The 26,651-nt window shown below is 45.6% G+C and overlaps 1 protein-coding gene across 2 annotated transcripts in view; it reads left to right on the top strand.

Moving 5' to 3' along the window:
• Window positions 1-26,651, top strand: part of MADD (MAP kinase activating death domain) — a 956,601-nt gene that overhangs the window by 282,077 nt on the left and 647,873 nt on the right. For both annotated transcript variants that reach the window (XM_086959712.1, XM_086959713.1), the window contains exons 6-8: window positions 20,412-20,525; window positions 20,950-21,030; window positions 26,077-26,130. In XM_086959712.1, the coding sequence (XP_086815838.1) occupies window positions 20,412-20,525; window positions 20,950-21,030; window positions 26,077-26,130 (249 nt within the window). The remainder of the gene's footprint in view (window positions 1-20,411; window positions 20,526-20,949; window positions 21,031-26,076; window positions 26,131-26,651) is intronic.

Raw genomic sequence — 26,651 nt, 5'->3', positions numbered from 1 at the left:
TCCTTCTTTACACTGTTCAGGGGTATCAGCAGCCAACAAGACGTCATCGACATATTGGATAAGAGCCACCCCTTTCTGCACAGGAAAAGAATCAAGCTGCCTTTTCAATGCCTGGCTATAAATGCTAGGACTCTCTGTATACCCTTGTGGAGCTCTACATAATCTGTATCAGGGCTCGAAAATTCCACTCGACCGCTCGCATAGTCGAGCTAAATTTAACAAGGTCGAGCTGTTTTTAGGTCCTACTCGCCCTTTCTGGCGAGTAGGAAAACAAACCATCTTTTGTCCTCTGTCTGTGAAAACGGAACAAATGTGACAAGATAACAAGATTTAAGGGCATTTTTATTGCTCACAAAGTTAGTGAGCAATAAAGATGCCTTTAAATCTTGTTATCTTGTCACATTTGCTCCGCTTTCAGAGACGGAGGTCAAGTGGGTTGCAGTTAGGTCGAGGACATTTTTTAAGGTACTAGTCCCGCAGGATTAGTACAATTTTTAGGATTTTTCGAGCCCTATGTATGATCTATTATTCAAAGTGAAGCCAAACAAATAACGGCTGTCGGGATGAATAGGTATTGAAAAAAATGCATTATTTAAATCAATGAGACTAAATGTAGTGGCAGTAGGAGGAACCATAATAAGAAGTGTTGTGATGTCAGAGACTACCAGGTATTGGGGCACCACCATTTTGTTAACCTCTCATAAATCTGTAAATTTTAGTATCCGTGTCTCTTTTCAAAATAGGAAGAATAGGGCTATTACAAATGTATTAGGGACTTCTTCCTCAACCCCCACCTTGATCAAATACTGAACAATGTGCACCAATGCTTCTTCACCTTCCCGAGATAATTTATATTGGGGCAGTCGAGGCAATGAAGCATCTTCTTTTATTTGAATATGCACTGGTAGGATAGATGTAGCCCACTAGGTAAGGATGCCAGAGCGATACCCTCTTTAATGAGACAAGACCTCTCAACCATTGGATAGTTATCATTTAAAATAACAGGCACACCTTCTGGGGAACAACGTATTGTAGCACAAAAATATTTGAGCATATCGATACCCACAATGTTATCCGGCTTGTTGGAGGAAAGCAAAAATTAACATTCTGCAGTGAATTTATCAAGACTCAATGCAAGTGGCTGTGACAGTGGGCTAGATGTATGTGTCCCATCGAATCCTATCTATGTTATTATTGCGCCAGACAGGGGAGCCCTAGGAACCATTTTTTTAGACAGAGCACTAGGAGCAGCTCATGTATCAACCAGAAACCAATCCGTTGAGCCCATAACATTTCAATCAACATAAGGACCTTTCTGATCTACTGGCACCTCAACCGGTTCCTTACCCCATCCTAGGCATTCCTATGTATAATCAGAATCCCCAAGACCATCAGCTGAATAATCTGACATTTGATATTGATTCCGTCTGTCAAACGTATTAGAATAATTTGCTCCTTGTACCTCATACGTGAGAGGATTTCCTATTCCTCCCTTGTCCTGAATTCCCTGGGCGTCCTCTTATTCTTCCTCTACCCTGTTGATACTGCTGACCTCGCAAAAGTGGGCACTCAGGACGCTAATTTCCAATCTCTTTGCAATAAGCACACTGATCCGAAGACAATGTTGCTCTAGAGAAAGGGGGTTCACCAGGGCTATATACTGCACGTCTGCCTCTAGCACTACCTCTGAATGGTGGACAATATACTTGAGCCAACAAAACTTGCGTCATTAAAAATCCTTATCCTTCTTATCCTCTTTGCCTTTTGTTTCCAATTCCTGATGCTCCTAATACTGGGCAATAGTCAAAAGGGAGACTGGGGAAGATGTAGACCACAAACTTTCGCAGGCCTTAAGGTGACTAGCTATTTCTGGCATCGTTAGCAAAAAATTTGTCGACGAACATCTGCCAATGACTGCCCACTAAAATCATGGAATGTTTTTTCAAATCGTGTAAAGAAATCAGAAACAGACTCATCCGCTTTCAGTTTACAAGACGCTAAGGTTGTCCATTCTATTTTCTTAGGGGGTATAAGAGTTTTTAACTTGGTCGCAAAAGCTTTAGGAAGATCTAATATCACTGTTGCGGTTTCTGAGCAGGCTCTGTATCCACATCTATTTCCTCTAAATGCACCCAAGTATCACCATAAGCTGCTATATCGTCTACCTTCCGAATTGTTCTCCACATATCAGGGGGGGAAATTTGACCCAAAAAAATATCAATATCTGGCAGGGTCATAGTGCAGTAACTAGTAGCTCCTTCCACTTCTGCATAGAAAGAGGCTGGATTTTTCCGCGGATCAGGCAAAGCAGCGTTAAGAGCCATAACTTCTGCTCTACTCCAAGGAGTATAGACCCCATTATAGACAAAATATCCCTTTGCATCATCTGAATCTTTATCAGCACTTGTTCCCGTACCCTTCGGAGGAACTTACAAAGGCGCAGCTTCACTCATCAGTCTCACAGCAACTACAGTATCATTAGGGTCATTGGCTGTTTCCAAAACTTCTTCTTTTGGCGCTGGGGTCTGAGCTGTTTGAGCAGTTTGAACTTTACTAGCTAATTTTTGATCCGCTTTTTAACATAGTGTATCAGGTCATAAATTGCCTACTTGCCTAATTAGATCAGATACATTTGACAACAGGAAAGTTCCATCATTTATTTGTTTATATTCAGAATTAATATCCTTGGGCTCTAAGTTTTTAGAAACGTTTCAAAAACCAAGTATTACTTCCCAGGTAAACTTCTCTGCAAAATATACCTGCTCTAAATCTTTCCACGGCTGTACCATCCCTACAAGATCTGGAACAGAAGTAGTCCCACGAGCTTCTTTGCGAGCAGTGAATCTGATATCGGCTTTTTCATCAACCGTCAAAGTAGAGCGAGTTTGCCTCCCATCTTGCTTATCTGTGTCTTTCTCGTCTGCGGTAAAATGGTCTTCATCAGAAAGATCTTTCTCAGGGGCAGAGGGAAATGTATACAGGGGCAGAGGTCGATCTAACAAGATGAAATCATCCTGAGGTTTATTAAGTATAGGCTGAATGGGGCGCCTAATAGGGTACTGGCCAGTTGCCGCTAAATGCTGCTCCCCGTCTTCTTTTATTGTCTTCAGCTCTTTATTTTTTAATTCCAACGCTTTTTGATATATTGTTTTACGCTGTTCTTTTTCTGCTATAGCTTCTTCTTTCCTCACTCTCTTGCACTTCTTTCTCCCGCATTTGTACACAATCAAACGTATCTTGTCGACTTTTTCTTTTAAACAAACACTGTTCTACATATTGAATCTTTTTAAAGTCAAATGACCTATTTACTGGCCATTGGAGATCGGGATCCTTTTTTGTATATTTGTTCCACAGTGTACTATACATTATGGAAGAAATACCGTATTTAATGTACATATGCCTATTAGGTGTCCCCTCTGGGGGACCCGGCTGACTTCTGTCTAAATCCATTTTGGTACCTCCAAGACGGCAACACAGCCCACGGAGTGTGCTGGAAACAGGCATGCTACAAGGTTTTCGTAAAATATAATTTTTTTAAAATATTCAAAAGTAGAGCAAAACCTCCACATTACCTGCCTTTATCTTTTGCAAAAAAAAAATCAAACAAAAATCAAACAAAACCAGAATCTTTGCCAAGCAAATCAAGAGTGCTGCTTCAGACCTTACTAAACAAGAGTCTCCAACTTCCAACTGCCAATCTCTTGGTAAACCTCATGGTCACTGCAAAAATGTACGCCAAAGGATACCTCAATCTGGACCTGCCACCACCTGGAGGGTCAAATCGAGAAAACCGGAAAAATCCCTTTGGAATGGAATGAAATGGAAAGAGAATTTATATAGCGCGATGGCCACCCAGGGGCGTCCCAGCGCTGCAAATAAAAGTGGTTTTTTTTGGCTGCAAAGACAAGGGTCTCCTCATGCAGGACGTCTCCTCAGCAACATTCCACTCTTCCTTCAAGACCACTCCTTTGGACGTCCGCGTCTCCGATGAGACCCCTCTAGTTGGGTGCCAAACTGTGGAAATATGCTTTTTAAGGAGCACACTGGTGCTGGGGTCACCCTTATCTTGTCCACGGGTCCATTGACCAACAAAATAGAGATTGGCACTGAAGCTGGAATTCAAAGAGCATGTTTACTAATCACTCAGAGTAGGACTACGTCCACACAGCACTCTCAAGTGCTGCCTGAGGTAGTACATTGAATACACTCACCATGGTGATTATATACAGAGTTTATTGCAGAGTAAGCATGTAGTTACAAATAGAAGGTACAAGCATACACAGGAATAACTACCGACCAACGTGGGCAGTTGGGAGATCACTTAGTCAGCAAAGTGGGAGGGGGAACAGAACTGCTTAAAGCAGCCAGAAATAGACCTGGTGAATTTCAGCAGCTACAGGCTTTTTCTCAGGACGTACATTGCGTTGACTCAGTATAGAAGGAGTTTACTAAAGCTGATGACTCAAGCAGAATAGAAGGGCAAGCAGCAGTGAAGACGGAAGAATTACCTAGCTGACAAAATGGATGCCATAAACAAGATGGAAAAACCAAAGGGGATGATGGACGGAGTGTTGAACATTGCAAGTACTCACCCCCAGTCAACTGATCTGGGTTTAATCCATCATCATTCTTTAGCTAACTCCGCCACCTCAGTTCAGACATGGCCATATGCAAATCAGTCTGACCCTGTGCCTCATGGGAACAGTCCATCCCAAACTGCCAAGCCATGTCTTCCCTGGACCGGAAATAAACATCCTGCGACCGGTTTCTGGCATTACAGCCGTCATCAGCCTGGCTAGCTTGAATCCAATGGCAAAGTGAGCAAGGGACCCACGTCTGGGCATGGTGAGCAAAAAAACTATGGATTTAGGCCCAGATCTCTGTACTGGGGTGAATGTATGTTGATAGCTGTTGAAAGCGGAAAAAGAAAACGAAAACTTTCCTGAAGAGCATCGACAATATCCATGCTGTCCGCGGGTCGTACTGGGAGAGAATAGCCGAGTGACGGGCTCCAGACTCTCCCTAACGCTACTGGCTTCACCCGGCTCCGCCCAACTTCGTTCCTGCTACGGGAGGCAAGGAGGCTCATTGAATGTTAGAGACAAGCACACGAACTGCGTGGCTGAAGCAACGGAGCTAAAGGTCAGAAGCCAGTGAGAAAGCTCTAGCAGGCGAGAAGCGGAGAGAGGTATGTGTGTGAGATCACTGGCCTAGAGGGGGCCGAAAAGCTTTTTGAGGGACTAACAAAAAAAAAAATCCAAGACAAAAAGACAAGAAAAAATACAAGAAAAATACAAAAAAGATATAATTACAAAAAAAAAACAGAAGACAATAAAAATTGTTCTATACTATGATACTGTGATACTGCGAGTATACTGTGTGCGGCTATAAAAAATTGCTAAAAATTGCTAAAACTGATTAAAAAATAATAGAAATACTAGATGGCTAACTGAATGACTAGGCGAATTCTCAAAAACTGTTTGCCTAAATTTCTTAAACAATTTATCGACCTGCTGTTTGCTGCTTTGCTCTCAAAAAATCTTGATTCTATAATATATACTGCATTTTACTGCACGACTTCACGACTGCATTTAAAAAATCCGGAAAAGAAAAGACGGATGCAGGGGGCGTCTTCGTCATCCACGACTTGGGCGGCTTGGAAGATTTTTCGAAGCCGCGCTGGATTACTGTCCGCAATTGGGGGAGCTTTGAACAGGGCACCTAATACTTCTAATATCCCTAAGGGGTCTAGGGATTCAGCGGCCACTGTGACAATCGCTTTCATTTTTCCGGTACAACTCAAGCACAAGCATAAGCACAAATACAATCTAAAAAAAAAGGAGAGACAGAAGCTCAGTTGTGTGTCTAATATGGCAGCCACTGGCACGATACAAGGCACGATACAAGGCGAAGAATCGAACAGCGGAGCTGGTCCAAGTAAACAGAACCAACATCACGAGTTTAATGCCAAAGACAAAACCATTACCAGCCTACAACAAGATGTAACCACTCGGGAGACTCCGGAGGCCGAAGTGCAAGGCCAGAGAAATATGTTACGACGGGTTGAGACCAGGGGGGGCAAAAAGCAAAGAAGAAAAGGATAAAAACCGGGAAAAAACAAAGGAGAAAGAGAAGGAAAAAGATCGATTGAAAGATAAAGAAAAAGAAAAGACCAGCGATGCAGGCAAAGAAAAAGAAAAAAGTAAACATAAGGACGACGAACAAGAAAATGGTTCGGAATACCAACTGACGCAGGCCAAAATGGAACTACAGGCCAAAAAAGCAAAGCGATTGCAGGCAATAAGAAATCTTAAGTCAACTGCTAAGTCAAGTGGGTTGTCACAGGAATCCCAGCCGCGGATATCAACAATATTCTGTCCCGTTTCTAAAGAGCCCACCTATCGTGAGAACCCGGTTGAAATAGAAACCAACGAAAACAATATATCTAAATCCCAGAGTACTTTAGATATTTCAAGTGAACATCAAGGCACTTCAGAGGCGGGCATCAAGAATAGAACTTTATGTACCCCCAAATTAAACTCAGACTCCAAAGATTGTAAAGATAAAACAGAATTCTTTGAAGAGGGCATACAAGTGGATGAAGAAGCGGACTAGTCAGCCGACGCAGTATCATCGATAAATGTGAGCAATATAGTGACAACTAGCACAGCCAATATAGAAGACCCAAGCAATCTAAACCTAAATTCTAAGACAAACCCTAAATCAAACATCTCTAATACAAACATACCGGGAACGGTAACGGAATCCGAGCCTGAATCAATATCAGAGTTCGAGATCTATGAGACAGGGATGTCAACCTCAAGCGAACCCCCAGGATTAAGATACGAAGAAATTCACACAGACTCTATTGATTTATCCAACTCCAACTCTAGTTCCAAAAAACAGAACAATTCACCTAAAGATAACAGTGCTATAAAAAAAAAACAACAAGAAAGAAAAAAAAGAAGACAAAGGAGGCAAATCAAATTGTTGGACGAAGATACTACAGATCAAGGAAGCAACGTAGAACTAGTTTGTCGGCTTGATCAAAAGCACAGGAACACTTCCCCACATGCCATCACCAAGCCACACTCAAAAACAAAACCAAAATCACCAGGCGAGGAGATGGTGACTAGTGAACCATCCTTGGTAGACGTATTCAATTCAATAAAAAAGTTCCAACTGGATGTTAAAGCCGATAACCAGAAACTCCAAGGGGCTATCAGCAAGGTAGGTCAAACATGTCTGGAAATCTCGGACAGAATGGCCTCGGTCGAACAACGCACTGAGAATCTCGAAACAGATGTGCTGGTTCTCCAGAAACAAAGCCAATCACAAGATGAAGTCATTCGTGGTCTAATGATGAAGGTAGAAGATCATGAAAACCGAGCCCGACGCAATAATCTACGCATTTTGGGGATCCCTGAGGGACTAGAGGGGCACGATCCAAGGAGCTATATGCTATCCCTGTTTAAAGACTCATTCCCCGAGCTTGCTTCATGGGATTGGGAGAAGGAGATCCAACGAGTCCATCGCTTTCCTTTTACCATCAACAAAAAGTCACAAGGATCAGAGCAATATCCCAGAGCTATGCTTGTCAACTTTGGTAACTTTCTTCTACAGGAAGCAATTTCCGATTTGGCAAGACCGACAAAAAAAAGACAATACAAAGGATATGCTTTTTTTAGCAGACCCGACTTTGCCCATGCAACCGTCGAGAGAAGATGGCGATTAAGGCAACTTTTTTCCCCATTCGAAAAGATTGGCGCAACGGTCTTCTTACTCAATCCAGCAAGACTAAAAGTGATATTCAATGGCAAAACAAGAAGCTTCTCCAGCGAGATTCAAGCGCAATCCTACTTGGAAGAGATCTCCGACCACAGCAAGGACAAAACTAATCTTTCGAAAGGAAAAAAAACACAATAAATAGAGACTATATGTCTGCAGTAAAGTGGTGAGAAATAGATAGAGAGGGAGAGCCTAGTTTCGCCTTGGGGGGGGGGGGGGGAATGGGTTGACAGACAAGATTTTTTTTGTGGAACAAGCAAACGCCTATAAAAGATAACCGCAGAACAAAAAATGACAGATTAGGGCTAACAGCTCTTCAGAAGGTACAGGGGTCAGGGCTTAGAGCCACCTACTTCCGAAGGACCTGCGAGATGCCCACAACCTGGGCCCATGGGCAACAGGTAGCCTTATTAGATGGAGGGGAGGAGGGGGGGTGGGTTCTAGTTGTTGTGGGGAAGACGGGAGAGGGGAAAAGGGACAACGGTACAGGCAAATTGAAAGGGTGGAACTAATGAGCAGGATAAGGTATAGGACAAGAAGAGCACACTGTCAAACGAGTAAAAGAAAGGATAAAAAAAAAAAAAGAGGACCAATTCTAGTAGACCAAACATACAAAATAAATGGCTAAATTGAGAATATTAACTATGAATATATGTGGGCTTAATGACATCAAAAAAAGACAAAGATTAGCAATAGGTTTAAATACGATAGGGGCAGATATAATATGTCTTCAAGAAACACACGTAGAGGGATCACAAAGACATCTACTTAAAGATTTAGGATATAGAGTTGTTGTTGCCACCACCCAACCAAACAAAACTCGTGGGGTAGCTATTTTAGCGTGAGGTGGGGGTTTGAGCTTTTTAAGATCAGCTTCAGATCCATTGGGTAGATGGGCCATTACAGAATGTCAATGTATAAACGGGAAAAAATTCACTGTTTCTACAATCTATGGCAGTGTCACAGATGATCCAATATTGCTACAGTTTCTATCTAATGAACTAGCACACTGGCCATTTCCAATGATTATGTGCGGGGATATCAACATCAATCTCCCACCAATTTGGCTTTCGGAACTAACTTTCAAATACCAGGGCCGGAAACCAAGAACATACAAGGCCTTGACGGAACTCTATCATGTTCATGGGCTGGTAGATTGTTGGGAGATGATAGCGCCACAAAACCATGGATATACGTTTTTTTCCCACCCCCATCGTAAACTAGCTAGATAGGACTATATGTTTATCTCCAATATAATACTATCCAAATGCTCTATAAATAAACTGCCGAGGGTTTTTTCAGACCATAATCCTCTACTTTTGAGCGTCGATATAGACATTATTAAATCTGATCGCAGTAACTGGACCTTTGAAAGAGCTCTGCTAACCAATGACCATTATTGCACACCTATGGATCAATGGATCCCAGAATTTTTAAGTTTTAACATGGGAAGTGCCCCTTTAGAGGTTGTATGGGACTCATTAAAGGCAGGGATAAGGGGAGAAACCCTCAGATTCTCTATTCAACATAACAGAAAAAACAAACAAAACATAAAAGATCTCGAGGAGAATTTAGTTAGGAAAGAAGATGTAATCAGAGTGCTACAAGGGGGGAACAATATCGATGAGGCTAATAAAGACGTAGCGACAGCTAAAAACCTAATATCTGAAATATACACTCGCAAAGCAATTCTTAAAGCTACAGCAAATAGGGAAAACATTTATGAATGGAGTGAACAGGTAGGGCACCAATTAGCCATTAGTGTAAGAGAACAAAATACTAAAAATACGATTAAAGCCATAAGAGACCCAATTTTGGGCCTAACTCATGACACTAATGACATCAGAGATGCCTTTAGGAGATATTATGCTGAGCTATATTCTGAAACAACCATCAAACAAGATAAAATTGATGAATATCTAATTTCGGATATAAGGACCAGCCTATTTAAATTAGACGAGGAAACTCTTGCTGAAGCACCAGACTGGATAGAAATTTTACTATCCATAAATAGTCTTCCATCAGGCAAGGCATCAGGTCTGGACGGTATCCCAGTTGAATTCTATGTCAGATTTAGTAGCCCACTCAAAGATATCCTAACCCAGTTGTTTATCCAGGTCTTTACGAATGGAAACCCTCCGGCGTCTTGGGCACGTGCAAAAATTATAGTGTTCCCTAAAAAAAATAAAGATCCAACAGAACTAGGCTCATATCCTCCAATCACCCTAATTAATAACGACTCCAAAATATATTCCAAACTGCTTGCAAGCAGATTGGCACCCTTGATCCATAAAATTGTATCGGCTAGACAACACGGGTTTGTTCCTGGAAGATCAACCACAGACCACGTTCAGAGGGTGATAACCCTCTTTGACATCGCCAAGGTCGCAGGAGACCCTATGGGGCTTATTTTACTAGATGCTGAAAAGGCATTCAATAGGGTCTCCTGGCCATATCTATGGTCGATCATGGCGAAGAGTGGGATCGGGGAGCATTTTATCAAAGCTGTACAGAAAATGTACATTGCTCCCGAAGCGGTCGTTACGATAAATGGGGTCACATCGGATACTATCAAAGTGACAAGAGGCACAAGACAAGGGTGTCCATGCTCTCCCTTACTCTTCGCCATTTACATCGACCCCTTCATCGCCAAGCTAGAAACTAATCCGACCATACTACCCATGAAGACATCGAATGACGAAACTAAAACTCTAGCCTTCGCAGATGATATCGCGATCGTGACAGCTGATCCAATCACAACAGTAGGGATAATGGAGGAAGAAGCCAAAAAGTTTGGCGAGATCTCGGGATACAAATGAAATCAAACTAAAACCCAGATAATAATAAACAATAACATCAATATGGAGGATGCAAGAGTTACAGATAATGCATTATATCTCGGCATTAATATTACATCCAACCTAAATAAACTAGTGGCTCTGAACCTAGACCCTTTAGTCAAACAGACAAAAAAAACCTTATCGAGATTGAATAACTTACACTTAACAATAATCGGAAGATGTAACCTTATTAAAATGTTTTTTTTTGCCCAAATTTTTGTACTTATTCCGGGCAATTTGTCTCAATTTTGACTTATCACTTTTTAACGAAATAGATAATATGTTATCTCGTTTTGTTTGGGGCTATGGAAAAACACGAAGAGCCTACAAACATATCACACACTCCAGGGATAGAGGTGGCCTAGCCCTTCCTAACTTCAAACTATATTGGTGGGCTACAACCATCAAATATGGTTGCTTACTGCTAATACCAAAAAAAGACTCAACGTCAACTTGCTTGACTCCAACCCCACAGGAATTAATTTTGGGTAATAATGCCAATAACCATCTCTGGAAGCTACCCTACGAATGCCATCTTAAAAAAGAACGATTTAAAACACCTAAGGGTATCTACACTGTCTGGAATATGGTTCGGAAACATCTGGCGATAGGCAGGTTTTCATTTTACACTCCGATAGATAATAACACTAACCTGCCCGAAATTTTTTCGGACTCCATCATGCGGCAATGGGTGAGCTTGGGAATTTCGCAACTCGGCTCTTTTTTTGACTCAACGGGTTTTTGTTCATTCGAATCGTTAAAAATTAAACATGGGCTGAATCCGCACGATTTTTTTAAATTCTTACAATCAAGAGATTTTATTCTCAAAAAGGGGGGACCCAATGGTTGCTCTAAGAAAATCCCAACAATCAATACTGTGGTTAGTTCTGATAGGGTAAAAATTGGGGACATATATAAAGAATTAATCGCTGCACTACCAGACGATTTAAAAAAACACGCAAATATTTGGCAAAATAATATCAATATCACAGAGGGGGGGGGGAGAGAGGGGGGGGAGAGAGATTTGTGAAAAAAAAAAGAAAACATTATAAAATATGGAAGAGATGGGCAGATTACAGGGGTCTGTGGTTAGAACCACCAGTGCATCAGGAGGATCACACAGGACTGGTGTGAAGAGGCCACGGGTGCGGCATTGTGTACATTGTTCTATTCATGTGATTTCTTTCAAGAACGAGATGAAATTGTGCAGGGGGTTAGGGTGGGATGCGGGCGGGGGGAGTTGGCAATGGGGGGGTGGGAGGTGAGGTGGGTGGAGGGTGGGGTACATATTTTGTTTAAAATAATGTATAGATTGCTTCTCATTTGCTGATGTCTACTTGTTTGCAGTTTCTTCGGAGTGTGGAGGGCAGCGCCTGGTGTGCGATCTGTCAATAAAATTTAAAAAAAAAAAAAAAATTAAATAACAGCCAGGAAAGGGTACGCCAGGGCCATTGAGCAAGCTAAGCGAAATTGGGAAGAAGCCCACTGGCAGGAACTTAAATCTGCCTCCCAATTGAAAGATGCCACTGTGTTTTGGGGACTAATTAACAAAGGTATTCGGAAGGGTGCTGACCCGATACCCAGCCATATCACAGAACAGCAGTGGCATGCACATTTTCTTGGCCTGTATAGTGACGCTGGTAGTACCCCATCTCTACACAGTAAGATCCTCCCATTGCCTTCGGAGGGCACCACATTAGATGAATTGCCCGCTGGTTCCAGACCACCTGAACATTTTATGATCAACGAGGTCTCTTCTGCTATAGCTGGGCTCGCTTCAGGAAAGGCGGCGGGTCCCGATGGCCTTCCTGGTGACCTTCTTTTGCAGGAATTAAAATTGTGGGCCGATTTCATCTTGCTTTTAATGAATCTAATTGCTAGAGGCCATCCTGTCCCAGATTCTTGGAAGGGCGCTGAGGTGGTAGCCATATATAAAAATGGGAATAGGGAGGATCCTGCCCACTACAGGCCGATTAGTTTAATCGACGTAATACAAAAGGTGGTTGGCAGGGTCCTCCTTATGAGGATAAGGTCGTGGATGGATGATGGCAGTGTGCTTTTGCACTTCCAGGCAGGTTTTAGGCAGGAGGTGGGCACGAAGGACCAAGTCTTCAGATTTTACATGATCCACTGGAAGGTAGTGGTCATTGGAAAAGGCAGTTTATATCTGGCCTTTATTGATCTCAAGACCGCGTTCGACTTGGTTCTGCATGCCAAGCTTTGGCAGGTGCTGTCCGACTTAGGTATCCCACCTTTGATCCTTGATTTCATTAAACGCCTTCACGAGGGCAACTACGCGAGAGTCAGGTGGGGAAACAGGGACAGTTGACAGAAAGGGTGGCGGTGAACAGGGGGGGTTTGCCAGGGTTGTGTGCTGGCTCCAACTTTGTTCTCTCTCTTCGTCAATGGGGTGGTAGACCATTTGAGAGAGGACCCAACAGATGCCCCAACCCTGGCTGGGGAGTCCCCTACCCTCCTTTTTGCCGTCAACACTCTTCTGATGTCAAAAAGTCCAAGTGGCCTACAAAAACTGCTAGATGGGTTTAGTCAGTTGTGTGACTCACGGGGTCTAGTGATTAATACTAGTAAAACAAAACTGATGACAGTATCCCCATCTAAACCCTTCAGGAACGGCATACACTCAATGGCAATCCCTTAGACACTGTAGAGTCCTTTGATTATTTGGGCATTCGGGTCAATAACTTGATGAAGTGGAACACCCATTTGGCCAAAATGCTCCTTAACCATAAGCGAGTGTCCGGGGCAATCCTGAGAGAACAGCGGCTTTCCATCAGTAGACCAGTAGCCCCGGCCCTCGTGGTCTATGATGGAAAAGCACTCCCTTCAGCACTCTACGGGTCGGAATTATGGGGCTTTGAGAACATCAGTGACCTCGAGAAATCAGAAAATAAGTTCTATAGAGATTTGGTTTCTCTTCCATCTTCAACCCCACTGATACCACTTCGTAAAGATCTGGGAATGCGTTCCATCAAAGATATTGTAAGATTACGTCTGTTACTTTTCTGGGTGCGCTTAAGAAGTTCCCCTGAATTGGCCATCTATGCCGCTGCACTGAGGGAGATCATCAATTTAGATACAGGTAATAAGATCAAATGGATCTGTAAACTAAAGCAGTTGGTAATAGAAATTGGTTATGGGGAGGCATGGGTCAGCCAGACCCCACCAGCAAATCAAATTATTAAGAAAGCATATTGGGACTGGGTGAAAGAAGAGGAGGCCTGCAAACCCAACCGGGGGATCCTTACTGAACAGTTCTTGGAGCATAAGCTTGATGACAAATTAGAACAGTACCTCGACTTTATACAATCTCCTCAAGATAGAATGCTCTATTTGAAGTTCAGGTTAGGAACCCTCCCACTCAACGATTTGGTAGCAGGTTGGAAAAAACACAGCTTGACATCTGCTAATTGGCCTGGTTGCCGGGACCCCAACGAATCCATCCCCCATTTCCTCTTTGCTTGCCCAGCTTATGGGGGCGCAAGGAGGAAATGGCTTAGACCAATTTGTAAAAATCTGGGTTTAAAGATCACAGGGTGGCGCTACGTACTTTTAAAATTGATGCCTCTTCCCTCACCTTGGTTTCTGGGGTTGCCAAATATCTGGGATGCGCCTGGTTGACGCGTACTAAGCTGCTTAGGCATGCCAAGAGTCAGGTCGTTTAGAGTCCCAATGCTGTTTCTATAATGTTATCTCTTGGATATGTGTTTTACATGGTTTTTATTGTAAATACTTTTTAATGTACATTTTATATTCTTACCTGTTGTATGTAATGATGGATCTTTTACAATTAACTAAGTTTGTCCTTACTTGTACGATATTTTTATATCGAATAAAGTATATATGCATGTATGTAAATGTAAATGTATTTGAGCTTGTAAAGCGCACTGCTGCCCTGAGGCGTTGTGGCGCTGTAGACCGCTGGGGAACCCGTCCTGGCTTTCCCTGTGAGATGGTCCCTATTGGGCACCCCCAAGGTGAAGCCAGGCATCCCCGGCGTTGATGGGGCCGTTTGTGGAGATTAAGCAAGCTATTGCCCAGAGTTGTCCCAACACCCCTCCGCGTCGGGAATTGAACTCTGGTCCCGGGCAGACCTCTGCTTCTGGGTCTGCCGCCTCTAACCAGTGAGCCACACCACTCCACAATATACAACAACATAAAAGCACATATACAAACAAAGCCCGAATTGGAAATAAAAGTAATATTCTGTATAAATACATGTCCACAATGATTAAAATACAGTGATAACATTTTAAAAGGCTGAATGTAGCTTCGACATCTCAAGCATTCTTCCTAATTCTCGGAGCACCCGTCAAAAAACTGGCCATGCTAAAACAGAGTAGCGGGAGCTGCAGCATTTGCAGGTAGATCAGGGCGGGTTTTGCCTGCCAAAATCTCTTCCCTCTAATCAAGGTTAAAATATAGCACCGTCACGAGGTGCGGTAATGGTCACACAAAAAAATAAAGTGAATAGTGTCTTGAGCTGAAAAGTTATCGCTTGAACAATGTCCTTGTTCTTCCACATGATGGTAGCTCTGAGGTTCAGCTAGAAGCCGATTCAATCTAAAATGGGTTAAAAAAGGCGATGAAGGGATGATGCAACCACACTTCAACAGAGTTCCATAGATGGGAGGCAGTGCAGGCAGGAGCCTCTCATTCATTATTTGAAACTGAGTTTATAGATCACTTTCGTCAACTGTAAAGTAATTGTGTCACCTGCCCAGGAGCCTGATATGGGATCTCCTTGAAGAACTCAACTGAAATCGCTCCCTATTGACCAGCGAGCCAGCTTCCGTACAGCTTGCCTCACGCGCAAAGCCCTGCACACAGGCAAACCAGAATACCTGGCCGCCAAACTCAACAGGGCTGGTCAGGCCAGGAACCTCCGAAGCTGCAGCACGCTTCTTCTCATCCCACTCAAATCACGGAAACACAAAACAGCAAACAAATCCTTTGCGGGTAATGCTCCTAGGATCTGGAACTCAACCCCCCCCCATATAAGAATGACCACCTCCTTCCTGAAATTCAAGACATTACTCAAAGCCCTCTTCCTAGAACGCTCTCTGCCGTAATGAAAATCCCGCTTCTGTCTGGGGGTAGGACAGCTATCTCCCCCTCCCGAAACCCCCCAGCCGGAAGTGGCGCTCTCGAACTCTGTTCCTCGTTACTCTCAAGTTGATGATCTGCAGACTTTTATTTCTCTTATTGTTTTTGTGTTCTTGTTGGCCGCCCAAAAACATTTTCTTGTTCATAACTGTACATGCTGTGAAGCGCTCTTGATACCCTCAGGTCCAGCTAGCGCTATACAAAACTTCAATAAATAAATAAAATAAAAAAACATGTGTCGCTTGGCCCAATCACACACATTTCGGACTTAATATTTGTTGAGTTTGTGGTCATCCAAGAGAGCAGCAGCTCCGCAAGGTGACCGTAGCTTGTCATGTGGACCTGCAGAGCGCACTAATCACCTTTGAAGGGTATCCATGCGCTTGAGTAGGTGTGTCAGCGTGTACTCCCCGTGCGATGTCTGCGTCTTTCAGAACTTGAGAAATAAGGAGAAGGCTCTGATGTGTTGTAGTCGTTGGAGACAGAGTGCCCTCCTGCTCTGCTTTTGTGAATGCGGCGCTGTGTGCAAGTGAGACAGAGTGTAGATGGCTGGCAGGTGGTGAATTGTATGCAGTTGTTCAGGTGTGCTGGTCCAGTGTTGTGTAGGGCATTGTAGGTGTGTGTGAGGAGTTGGAATTGTCTGTTGGTGTACATCCTGAGTAGTGTCAGAGGAGATGTAAGAATTGGGCACACGTTAGATGGGCGAACATAGTATTAAACGGGGAGTACCCATTGAGTAGTAAAGCTTAACTACAATTACCATAAATGATGGGACATCTATACTGTCTTTAGGTGGGAGTGGAGGGGGCGTAGTTTAAGCTTTCCCTTTTAGGAAGACTTTTGATAGTGACTGCTAATGAATGGCCTTCCGGTGCCCATTGTATTTGTACTCTACTTAGGCTGTTAACTATTGTATCTTCCTGCTTGCTGCTACCAATGCTTACTCCCACGTTCTTCCCAGATGCGCTTGTGCAGGTGCAGTAATAGTCTCCGAGGAATGCCACGCCGTTACTGGATATTTGCATCGCAGCATAAGATTCCGGACAACAGTTGTATCCCAGAAGTTAGTTTGTGAGAATAAAATAGGCTCTTGACAACTAAGTTCCTGTTACCATACAGTACAGAAATAGGTGCAAAATGACCAACACAATGAGGGATATTACTGCTTACTATGCAAAGAAGATGCCCAGTATTGTCTCGGTCTTATTAACCGAATATGTTTTCTAGCACTATCCTTAGGAAGAGCAGTGGGTGCCTCCTCCTGAACTTCGCTGTAGAAGAGTAGGATCTGCCTACTATGGTTACCCCCACATTTTGCTGATGTTTCACTGTTTTTCGACTTCAGTCTGGCTGGGGCCCAGCTATCCAGGACCCCAGCCTAGCTGCTTCCTCTCTAAATTGATTCCATGTACTATAGGTACACACCAGTTTGGTTACTGGGGTACCCTTATGAGTCCTTAGTATATGGTACACTAGGTACTAAGGGCATAGGTACCCCAGAGGCCTACCAGGGGCTGCAACATGTATTATGCCACCCCTGGGAAGCCTTCCAAAATGACATCACAGGACTGCTACTGCAGCCTGGGTAAGGTGGTGCATGCACCCCTTACTAAGATATGTTACCTATATCTACCTTAAATCACTACAAACATACACCTATCAGTCACCCCTATGCCAGGGCGCTGGGTTTTGTGTGAGAGGGTGCCCATGCATGATCTGGGCCCCTCTGCAGCCTTCAGAACCTATTCTCTACAGAGCTCGACAAATCCACTCGACTCTTTGCGGAGAGTCGGAAAACATACTAACTTAAAAACGGAGCAAATGTGACAAGATAACCAGATTTAAAGGCCTTTTTATTGCTCAGAAAGCAAATGAGCAATAAAGATGCCTTTAAATCTTGTTATCTTGTCACATTTGCTCCGCTTTCAGAGACGGAGTTCAAGTAGGTTACTGTTAGTTCGAGGAGATTTCTCCAGGTACTAGACCTGCAGGACTAGTACCATTTTTCAGATTTTTCTAGCCCTGCTCTGGGGCTTTTCTGTGATGCAGTCAGACCATATACTCTTAAGTGCATTATAACCTCGTGGTAAATGCTAACTTTGGAATGGCTGCCCAGAAAAATGTTGTGTTTGGTGTCAAACACTTTGGAATCCACCAAAGATTGTGGGCCTACACTCCAAGAGCGTTCCGTGAGCTCGCTCTTTCCATTTCAGCTCGAGGTACCTTCGCGATCCCTGGTCCTGTGACTGGTGGGCCCCTGAGAAGGTAACTTTTACTTTCCGTGGGTTTTCCTGGTTGCTCCAGACGTGCCCTGACTCTCCACCACTTGGTGAGTCCCTCGGACCTTGCTGGTCCGCAGCAAAGCATTTCTTCACTTTCTGCGTGGGTTGCTGTTGCCAAGGCTTGTTGGGTCCATTCCGGTCACAGACGCCGCAGCACTCGACTTCCTTCGTGGGACAGCCCGAATCCAGCTCCTGGTTGTCGTCTACGCCTCCTGGTCTTCGTGGCTGCAGAGTCGAGCTTCACCTCTTCATCCTGAAATCACCTGACATCGGTGGGCATTTGACTATCGTGCCCCTGGTCACTGGCAAGTGATCCAGACTCTGTCCCCTCTGCTTTCAGGTTCTTCTCCTCTTTGATCCAGGCTTGGATCACACCGGACACTTTCCACTTCGCCGGCAGCAGCACTTTGCAGCAGATCGCCATTGAAATCAACGACGATTCCCGACACCAAAAGACACCTATGCACCCGGCTTCCCTGGTTGAGGTAACTCGAGTACTCCAGTGCTCCTGTGGTTGTTGGACCTAGAACCCTTTAAGTCTAAAGGGGTTTGCTGAAAGTCCTCTCCTAAGTGCCCCTAATCTTTAAATTTCCAATTGCGACTTTCCCCATAGAAACTAACGGTGATCCGCGGCTGTGTTCTCACACTGCATGCGTCCCCTGTGTCACTACCTTGGGTGGTTCCTTGTGATTCCAGCGATTCTACAGGCTCCAGGCCTTGTGTCTGGTCAAGTCGTGGTTCTTATACTACTTTCTTAATATATGGTTTGGAACACCCTTAGGGCTCAACGTATATTGTGCTAACTTACTGTGTGAAATTAATTGTCACTTATGTGCATTGACCTCTAGCCTCATAAAGAGACTAGTAGGGTGTGTTTAGGATAAATATTATTATTATTTATATGTATACCTGGTGTGGTTCTCCTTTCATTTGGTAATTCAAGAGATTATAGACTGGTGAAACAAGCTGCTTTACATTCCGTCAAGACTTAGCCTGAAGGCTGCTCTCCACAGCTACCACTAGGATAGCTTTCAATAAAGGTTGTCTTTAACCTATCACCTCTAAGAGGTTGTTTCAACTAGTACAGGGTGCCTACTATAACTAGTGGACAGCACATGCCAGGCCAACTTCTCACATTCGCATATCCTGTTTAGCAGCCTCTTTGGGCATATGTATCAGGGGTTTTACCCATTCTGTGTCTGTGTGAAAATGTGTTCATACATATGGCCCTTTGCTCTCTGCTCTTTCTGTCACTCTCCACACAGACATTTAACGGGGTTGTAGAGGCGCTGGTTCAAATGTCTTGATTCTGACTTTGATAATATTGGTGCCAGCCCATGGATGGCTTGCAGAAGCGAACTAGAGGCACAAGAACCCAAACATTGACAGAAAACACCTGGATTAATGGAACAAAGCCAAACTCGATTGAAAATAGAACTGAGACATTCTTGGCTGCTGAGATGAGCAGAACCAACAACCATTGTAGCATCAGCCATGAAGAACAAGACTCGTTTCCATTATTTAGCAGTGAATTGTTGTCAATCTGTAGATAAACTAGAAGTAGAAAATAAAAGTATTGCCAGACTGCAGCTCTTTTGCAAAATAAAGTCATACATATAAAACATGAAATGAAATGCATTCTAAAAAGTAAGCTTGTAGCTGAACTTAAGGACACCCAGAATGAGTTTTAAATATGTATTAATTTATTTATACATTTTTTAATCTAGTATAAATACAATAAAGTCTAAAGAATCGTATTGAGACAATGTACCACCTCTGAATCCGTTATCAGTCACCCGTTTAAAATCATGGGTTACGCATTGAAATCACAAGAAAACAATCACATATAAAAATGTGCTCCAAGCGTTTTAATATATCTACAGTGACAAAAAGTTCAGAAGAGGTGCATTGAAGTGCATGGATTGTAGCCAATAAACGAAATAATTGTATATCTGGCAGCTTAACTTACATGTCAATTGCAACTACACTGTGGATTCTATTCACTAAGAAGCAGAGTTCCTCGAATATTGCATACGTAACAAATGAGGGCAAAGAAGTATCAGTCTCCCTGGGACAGATTAGCATTCACTGATGAACATTTCTTGAAAGACATCTTAAGACCGATGGCAAATTTTATTTTGGCAGAAGAAAGTGTAAAGATTACATTTAAGGCCTTGCACGGTCTGGACACCCCCTTTTCAAAACGAGAGGCTCAGCATTGTCTTCCTCTCTTCCAAGAGGAAGAGGCCGTAAAGTAGACAGAGTCCTGTTATTTAACATTATGGTTACATGGGGATATGCCTTCTTTTGAAACAATTTTCTGATGATCATACCATTGAGGAGTGTGGTTCCCTCTAACCATCTCTTTCTCTTCCAGCTTCTCTTGGCACCTACACCTTACATCATCGGAGTACCCGCTAGCTTCTTCTTGTACAAGCATGACTTCAGGATGCCAGATGATGTGTGGCTGGTGGATTTAGACACCAACAGGGTAAGACATTTGTGAGGGATAACTTCCCGTCTGTGCTTCCCACGCCCCTGCCTCTCGGCAGTCTCATGTCTTCACCTCTTCTGTCTTCCATAGCCAGCCCTTGTCTTGCAGCTGTCCCTGCTCCTCTGCGACCCCTTGATTGCTGCACCCCCTCCTTCTCTGCCCCAGTCTACTGCTCCCCCAAGTCTTCTCACTGCTCTACCTGATCATTTGCCCCTTCAGCTTTCATCCCTGGCTTCCATTTCCAGTACACTCTGTCCCCTGCAGCTTTCCCTCTCTTACTGCATGGGTCTGTAGATCATTTCTCCAAAGCCTGCTCTCTTTCACCCTTCCAACAAACCTCACCACCCCAAGAGTGTGAACAAGGCCTGGTAGCTGCACTGTCACCAACTGGGGACCCTCAAGACTTCCCTTTTCTGTGCAGGTGATCGCACCAACCAACGCCGAGTACCTTCCAGGATTGCCCGAGCCAGAGTCCCAGGAGCTGAAGAAGCATCTAAAGCAGGTAAATGCAGTGGACGAGGAGGGGAAGAGTCTGGTGTTGAGGAAGACTACAAAGCCTCATACACCAAAGTCCAGTCTTACTGTTTTTCCCACTTACACACGTTCGCATGGACTAGTACAAGGCTTTTACAAACGTGGAGTAGTCTGCCAAATGTGTCATAGTCTTGTAAACTGCATTCGTAGCTGTAGATTGTTCTCATATAAGTCCTCCTAGTGCAGGACATATTTTTATCAATTGATACGTTAATTATTGATCAAGTGCTGTTTGCTTGAGTGTATGGTGAGCATCTTCCATTGCAGCCAGTACACATTTAAAGGCCACTTCCTCTCATCTGGTGGCCTGTGTTGTTGCTTCAAATGGAGTAAAGTCTTGCAGCTAAGTGACCGATGTGAACCGCTGAAGACACACCTTATGTTCTCAGTAGACCATAAAGATGTAAATTGTAAAGATGGAAAATCCTGATCTCCCCCTTGAAAATAGTCCTGGCTTTTGATTTGTTTTCCTGATGTTAGATTTTCTATTAACCTGTAACCTTTTTACTCATAATTTGTGATTAAGGAATAAAATCTCTCAAAGTTGGACTGGGTCTCATTTAGAGAACCAGATTAACCTTGAGAAACTTCTGGTGCTGGAGGAGGAAGTTATGACTTAACTTACACTGCCATGGAATGCTGGAGGATGAGATGCACCTTCGATGGGCACGCAGTCAGTGGTGTTGCAGTATAAAGCCACACTGTTCATGTGTGCTGGAGGTTGAGGTTAAGGATTGGACGTGTTTGAGGATGAGTTCATGCCTCACATACACAGCGCAGGTGGAGGTTGAGGTGATCCTTTGGACGTGCACCGCCTGTGGTGCTGTAGGATGAGTTAATTCCTCACATACACAGCCCACGTGGAGGTTTAGGCTATCCGTGTGATGTACACCGCCTGTGGTGCTGGAGGACAAGGTTGTGCCTCACACACACAGCGCAGGTGGAGGTTTAGGCTATGTTTTGCTGGGAGAACTCACGCCTGTGTAGGCTGGGAGAACTCACGCCTAAGCAGGCCGTTGGCTGGAAGAACTCACGCCCGTGCAGGCCATAGGCTGGGAGAGCTCACGCCCATGCAGGCCGTAGGCTGGGAGAGCTCACGCCCATGCAGGCCGTAGGCTGGGAGAGCTCACGCCCATGCAGGCCGTAGGCTGGGAGAGCTCACGCCCATGCAGGCCGTAGGCTGGGAGAGCTCACGCCCATGCAGGCCGTAGGCTGGGAGAGCTCACGCCCATGCAGGCCGTAGGCTGGAAGAACTCACGCCCGTGCAGACCGGAGGCTAGGAGAACTCGCGCCCATGCAGGCCCTAGGCTGGGAGAACTCGCGCCCATGCTGGCCGTAGGATGGGAGAACTCACGCCCAAGCAGGCCGTTGGTTGGGAGAGCTCTCCCCTATGCAGGCCGTAGGCTGGGAGAACTCACGCCTAAGTAGGCCGTAGGCTGGGAGAGCTCACCCCTATGCAGGCCGTAGGCTGGGAGAACTCACGCCCAAGTAGGCCGTAGGCTGGGAGAGCTCACGCCTATGCAGGCAATAGGCTGGGAGAGCTCACGCCCATGCAGGCCGTAGGCTGGGAGAACTCACACCCTTGCAGGCCGTAGGCTGGGAGAACTCACGCCCTTGCAGGCCGTAGGCTGGGAGAGCTCACGCCCTTGCAGGCCGTAGGCTGGGAGAGCTCACGCCCATGCAGGCCGTAGGCTGGGAGAACTCCCACCCATGCAGGCCGTAGGCTGGGAGAAATCACGCCCATGCAGGCCATAGGCTGGAAGAACTGGCGCCCATGCAGGCCGTAGGCTGGGAGAAATCACGCCCATGCAGGCCGTAGGCGGGGAGAACTCGCGCCCATGCAGGCCGTAAGCGGGGAGAACTCGCGCCCATGCAGGCCGTAGGCGGGGAGAACTCGCGCCCATGCAGGCCGTAGGCGGGGAGAACTCGCGCCCATGCAGGCCTTAGGCGGGGAGAACTCGCGCCCATGCAGGCCGTAGGCGGGGAGAACTCGCGCCCATGCAGGCCGTAGGCGGGGAGAACTCGCGCCCATGCAGGCCTTAGGCTGGGAGAACTCACGCCCATGCAGGCTGTAGGCTGGAAGAACTCGCGCCCATGCAGGCCGTAAGCGGGGAGAACTCGCGCCCATGCAGGCCGTAGGCGGGGAGAACTCGCGCCCATGCAGGCCGTAGGCGGGGAGAACTCGCGCCCATGCAGGCTGTAGGCTGGAAGAACTCGCACCCATGCAGGCCGTAGGCTGGGAGAACTCCCACCCATGCAGGCCGTAGGCTGGGAGAAATCACGCCCATGCAGGCCATAGGCTGGAAGAACTGGCGCCCATGCAGGCCGTAGGCTGGAAGAACTCGCGCCCATGCAGGCCGTAGGCGGGGAGAACTCGCGCCCATGCAGGCCGTAGGCGGGGAGAACTCGCGCCCATGCAGGCCGTAAGCGGGGAGAACTCGCGCCCATGCAGGCCGTAGGCGGGGAGAACTCGCACCCATGCAGGCCGTAGGCGGGGAGAACTCGCGCCCATGCAGCCCGTAGGCTGGGAGAACTCACGCCCATGCAGGCTGTAGGCTGGAAGAACTCGCGCCCATGCAGGCCGTAAGCGGGGAGAACTCGCGCCCATGCAGGCCGTAGGCGGGGAGAACTCGCGCCCATGCAGCCCGTAGGCTGGGAGAACTCACGCCCATGCAGGCTGTAGGCTGGAAGAACTCGCACCCATGCAGGCCGTAGGCTGGGAGAACTCAGGCCAGTGCAGGCCGTAAGCTGGGAGAGCTCACGCCCATGCAGGCCGTTGGCTGGAAGAACTCACGCCCGTGCAGGCCGTAAGCTGGGAGAACTCACGTCTGTGCAGGCCGTTGGCTGGAAGAACTCACGCCTGTGCAGGCCGTAGGCTGGGAGAACTCAAATCTGTGCAGGCCGTAGGCTGGGAGAACTCACTGATGATCCCAAAGACCTCCTGAGGAAGAGTTGGAAATGTGCTGAGCGATTCACAAGGTGGAGGCGGCAGGGCAGCCTGATTTGCCTATGGTAATTATTGAGGACAGCTTTATAAGCTGCCCTGTCAGTCATTATGAGTGTGTCTCCAGGTGTGTACCAACACCCCTGCACCAGCGCTTCATTTCTCTGAAATTGTCAGAGGAACAGCTTCCGAAGGGAATTTTATGCAAGGCCTACAAAGTTGTCTAAGGGTATCAATGTAATCAAGTGCGTTTGAAACCCATTCATTTTAGTTGTTAACCACTCTATTGTTGTTCACTGATTGAAGGAGGGCAGGGGGAGTTAGCTTGTGGTTCGGTGAGTTCGCCAGGCGAAAAAGTTTCCAAGATCTGGATGGGATGGTTTGATTGCCGTAGATGCCTCCCAGAAGGGGTAGAGAAAGTGGGATGGAGGTGAGTAGGACATGGCCTGACCTGGCTGTTGGCTTAGGGGCAGAAGAGAGAGGCCTGAGATGTTAAAGACAGTGGGGTCTATGGTGGATAGGACCAGTGACCAGGTGCTGGAGTCCAAGAGTGGCCAGGCGTCCAGGAATGGGTGGGAGTCCGGCACTTGACGGGTTTAAGTAAATATTGAAGTCACCTAGGATGATCATGTTGTGGTATTGAAGGGTGAGATGAGATGTGGCAGGAGGTCAGCAAGTTGAGAGCTAAAAAATAAAGCATTTCTTAGGGCCTTGAGGTATGTAAGGAAGCGTTCTGTAGAGAGGAAGGAACTTTCCAGTGAGAAGTTTGAAGGTGATGTAATCTAACCAATCTAATGATGCTCTAGGGATATCTGGATTGGAGGAGTTGTTGAGCCCTGCCTCTGTGATGGAGTCTGTCTGGAACATGGGAGTCTAGAAGGTCCCACAACATGCTTTGATGTTTGGAGATTGAACGGTCATTGATGTAGAGACGAAGACCCATGGGTGCAACCGCCTTGGGTGTGTGAAGGCGTTCCAGGCCCTCAAGGGGACAAGAGTGGAATGAGAACAGGCACTCGAGCAGTAAAAGTTTTAATTTTCATCAGTGGTACCTGAAATCGCCGTCTACTTTTGAGGGGTTAGCCTTAGGGCTTGGGGTCAGGGAATGAGGATTACTGTTAAAACTAGCAAAATAACAAGCTACAATTACAGTAATAAAACAAATGATAAAACGAGGCCAGGCAACCTCGATGGGACAAATACAAGAAAACTAACTAACAGCAAAGTAAAGGTAAAAGTGAGGCTTATTAGGCCCGGAAGGGCAAGACATTATATGGTCTAAGACCAGAAGCTCTGACAATATAAGGTAATAAAACAGGTAAGTCAAGATAAAACCAATACAAAGTGGACCACACAGGTCCAGGCAGTGAGCTTCAAGGGGTGCGTCTGCTCTGCAGCCACCAGAGCCGGTTCGCCCAGTGGGGCAGGGCAGCTGGCCCCCGACACAAAACATGCTAAACCAGGATAAACTGGTCAAATAAGAGCTGCAGTAATAAAGCACACAATAGAACAAGGCCCGGCAGCCTCGGGGAGATGAGGGAGACATAGGAAGAACCAAACCGCAAAGCAAAAGAGCTTGGGTACTGGAAGGTCCGGTTATGGCTGGTGGTTACAGACCAGACGTACACATCGTGGGGGGTCGTAGTGTTCAGTTGACGCTGTGGGTTGTGGTCATAGGTCAGACATATACAGTGCTCATATACACAGTGCAGGAGGGTCAGGTCATGGCTTCAGCGTACACAGCCTTGTGACCCTGAGCCATGTGATTACAGGTCAGATGTACACACTCTTTATGGATTCAGCATACACAGCCCACTGGTGATTGAGTGGTGATGCAATAGGTCTGACGTTCACAGGAGGGCTGCAATGTGAGCATCATTCCACACAGTCTAGTAGATCTGGAATGCAAACAGTTTGAAGGAGAAGTGATGCTGTTTAAGCTACTAACGTGATTGTGTTTTTGTTTTTCATTTGTCCTGGGTGTTCCCCTCATCTGTCTCTCTGTGCTCGTGTGCTCTTGTCTCGCTGGTTGCCGCTGGTGTTGTCATGTGGTCTCCATCTTCCCTCCAGTGTCTGGTCAGTATGACTGCCATCACCCAGCAGCTGCTCGCATCCGACAATCAGGTTTATTTATTTTTCTCATTAATTTGCTCAGTTTTTGTTTACTTTTTGCTTTTTTTCAGTTGGCTGTTTTATTTGTCACTTTGCATGGGTGTTTGTAAGAGAGGGCGGGGGCACTGGGATGGGCAATCTGGAAATGGAATTTATGGACTTGGTGTGTACTCTCATGCAACTTTGGAGTGGACCTTACACTTATACGCTCTTCTTCTGCCATTTATTCTGAACAGTGTTAGAAAGTATGTTGTTCGACATTGGAGTGTGTCCCATCTTCAGTACATTATTTGTGCATAGCATTCTGTGCCCATATTTATAGTGTGCCATGAATAGCATAGGTGTGTGTTACTTGTTGCTTAGTGGGTGACTTACGTTTGAAATGGACCGTCCAGCTGCTGTGTGGCAAAGGAAACCGCTGCCACAATGATAGAGGATGAACTGCCACATGTAGAGATCCCACACAAACTGCACCCTCCACTTGTGGTTAGAAATGGCTGCTCTGACAACGCCCTCCTGTCTTGGCGGTTCTG

This window comes from Lissotriton vulgaris, chromosome 2_2, assembly GCF_964263255.1.
Source record: "Lissotriton vulgaris chromosome 2_2, aLisVul1.2, whole genome shotgun sequence".
Lineage (NCBI taxonomy): Eukaryota > Metazoa > Chordata > Amphibia > Caudata > Salamandridae > Lissotriton > Lissotriton vulgaris.
Note: the sequence above shows the minus strand (reverse complement) of the source record. Positions and strands in the feature narration are given on the sequence as shown.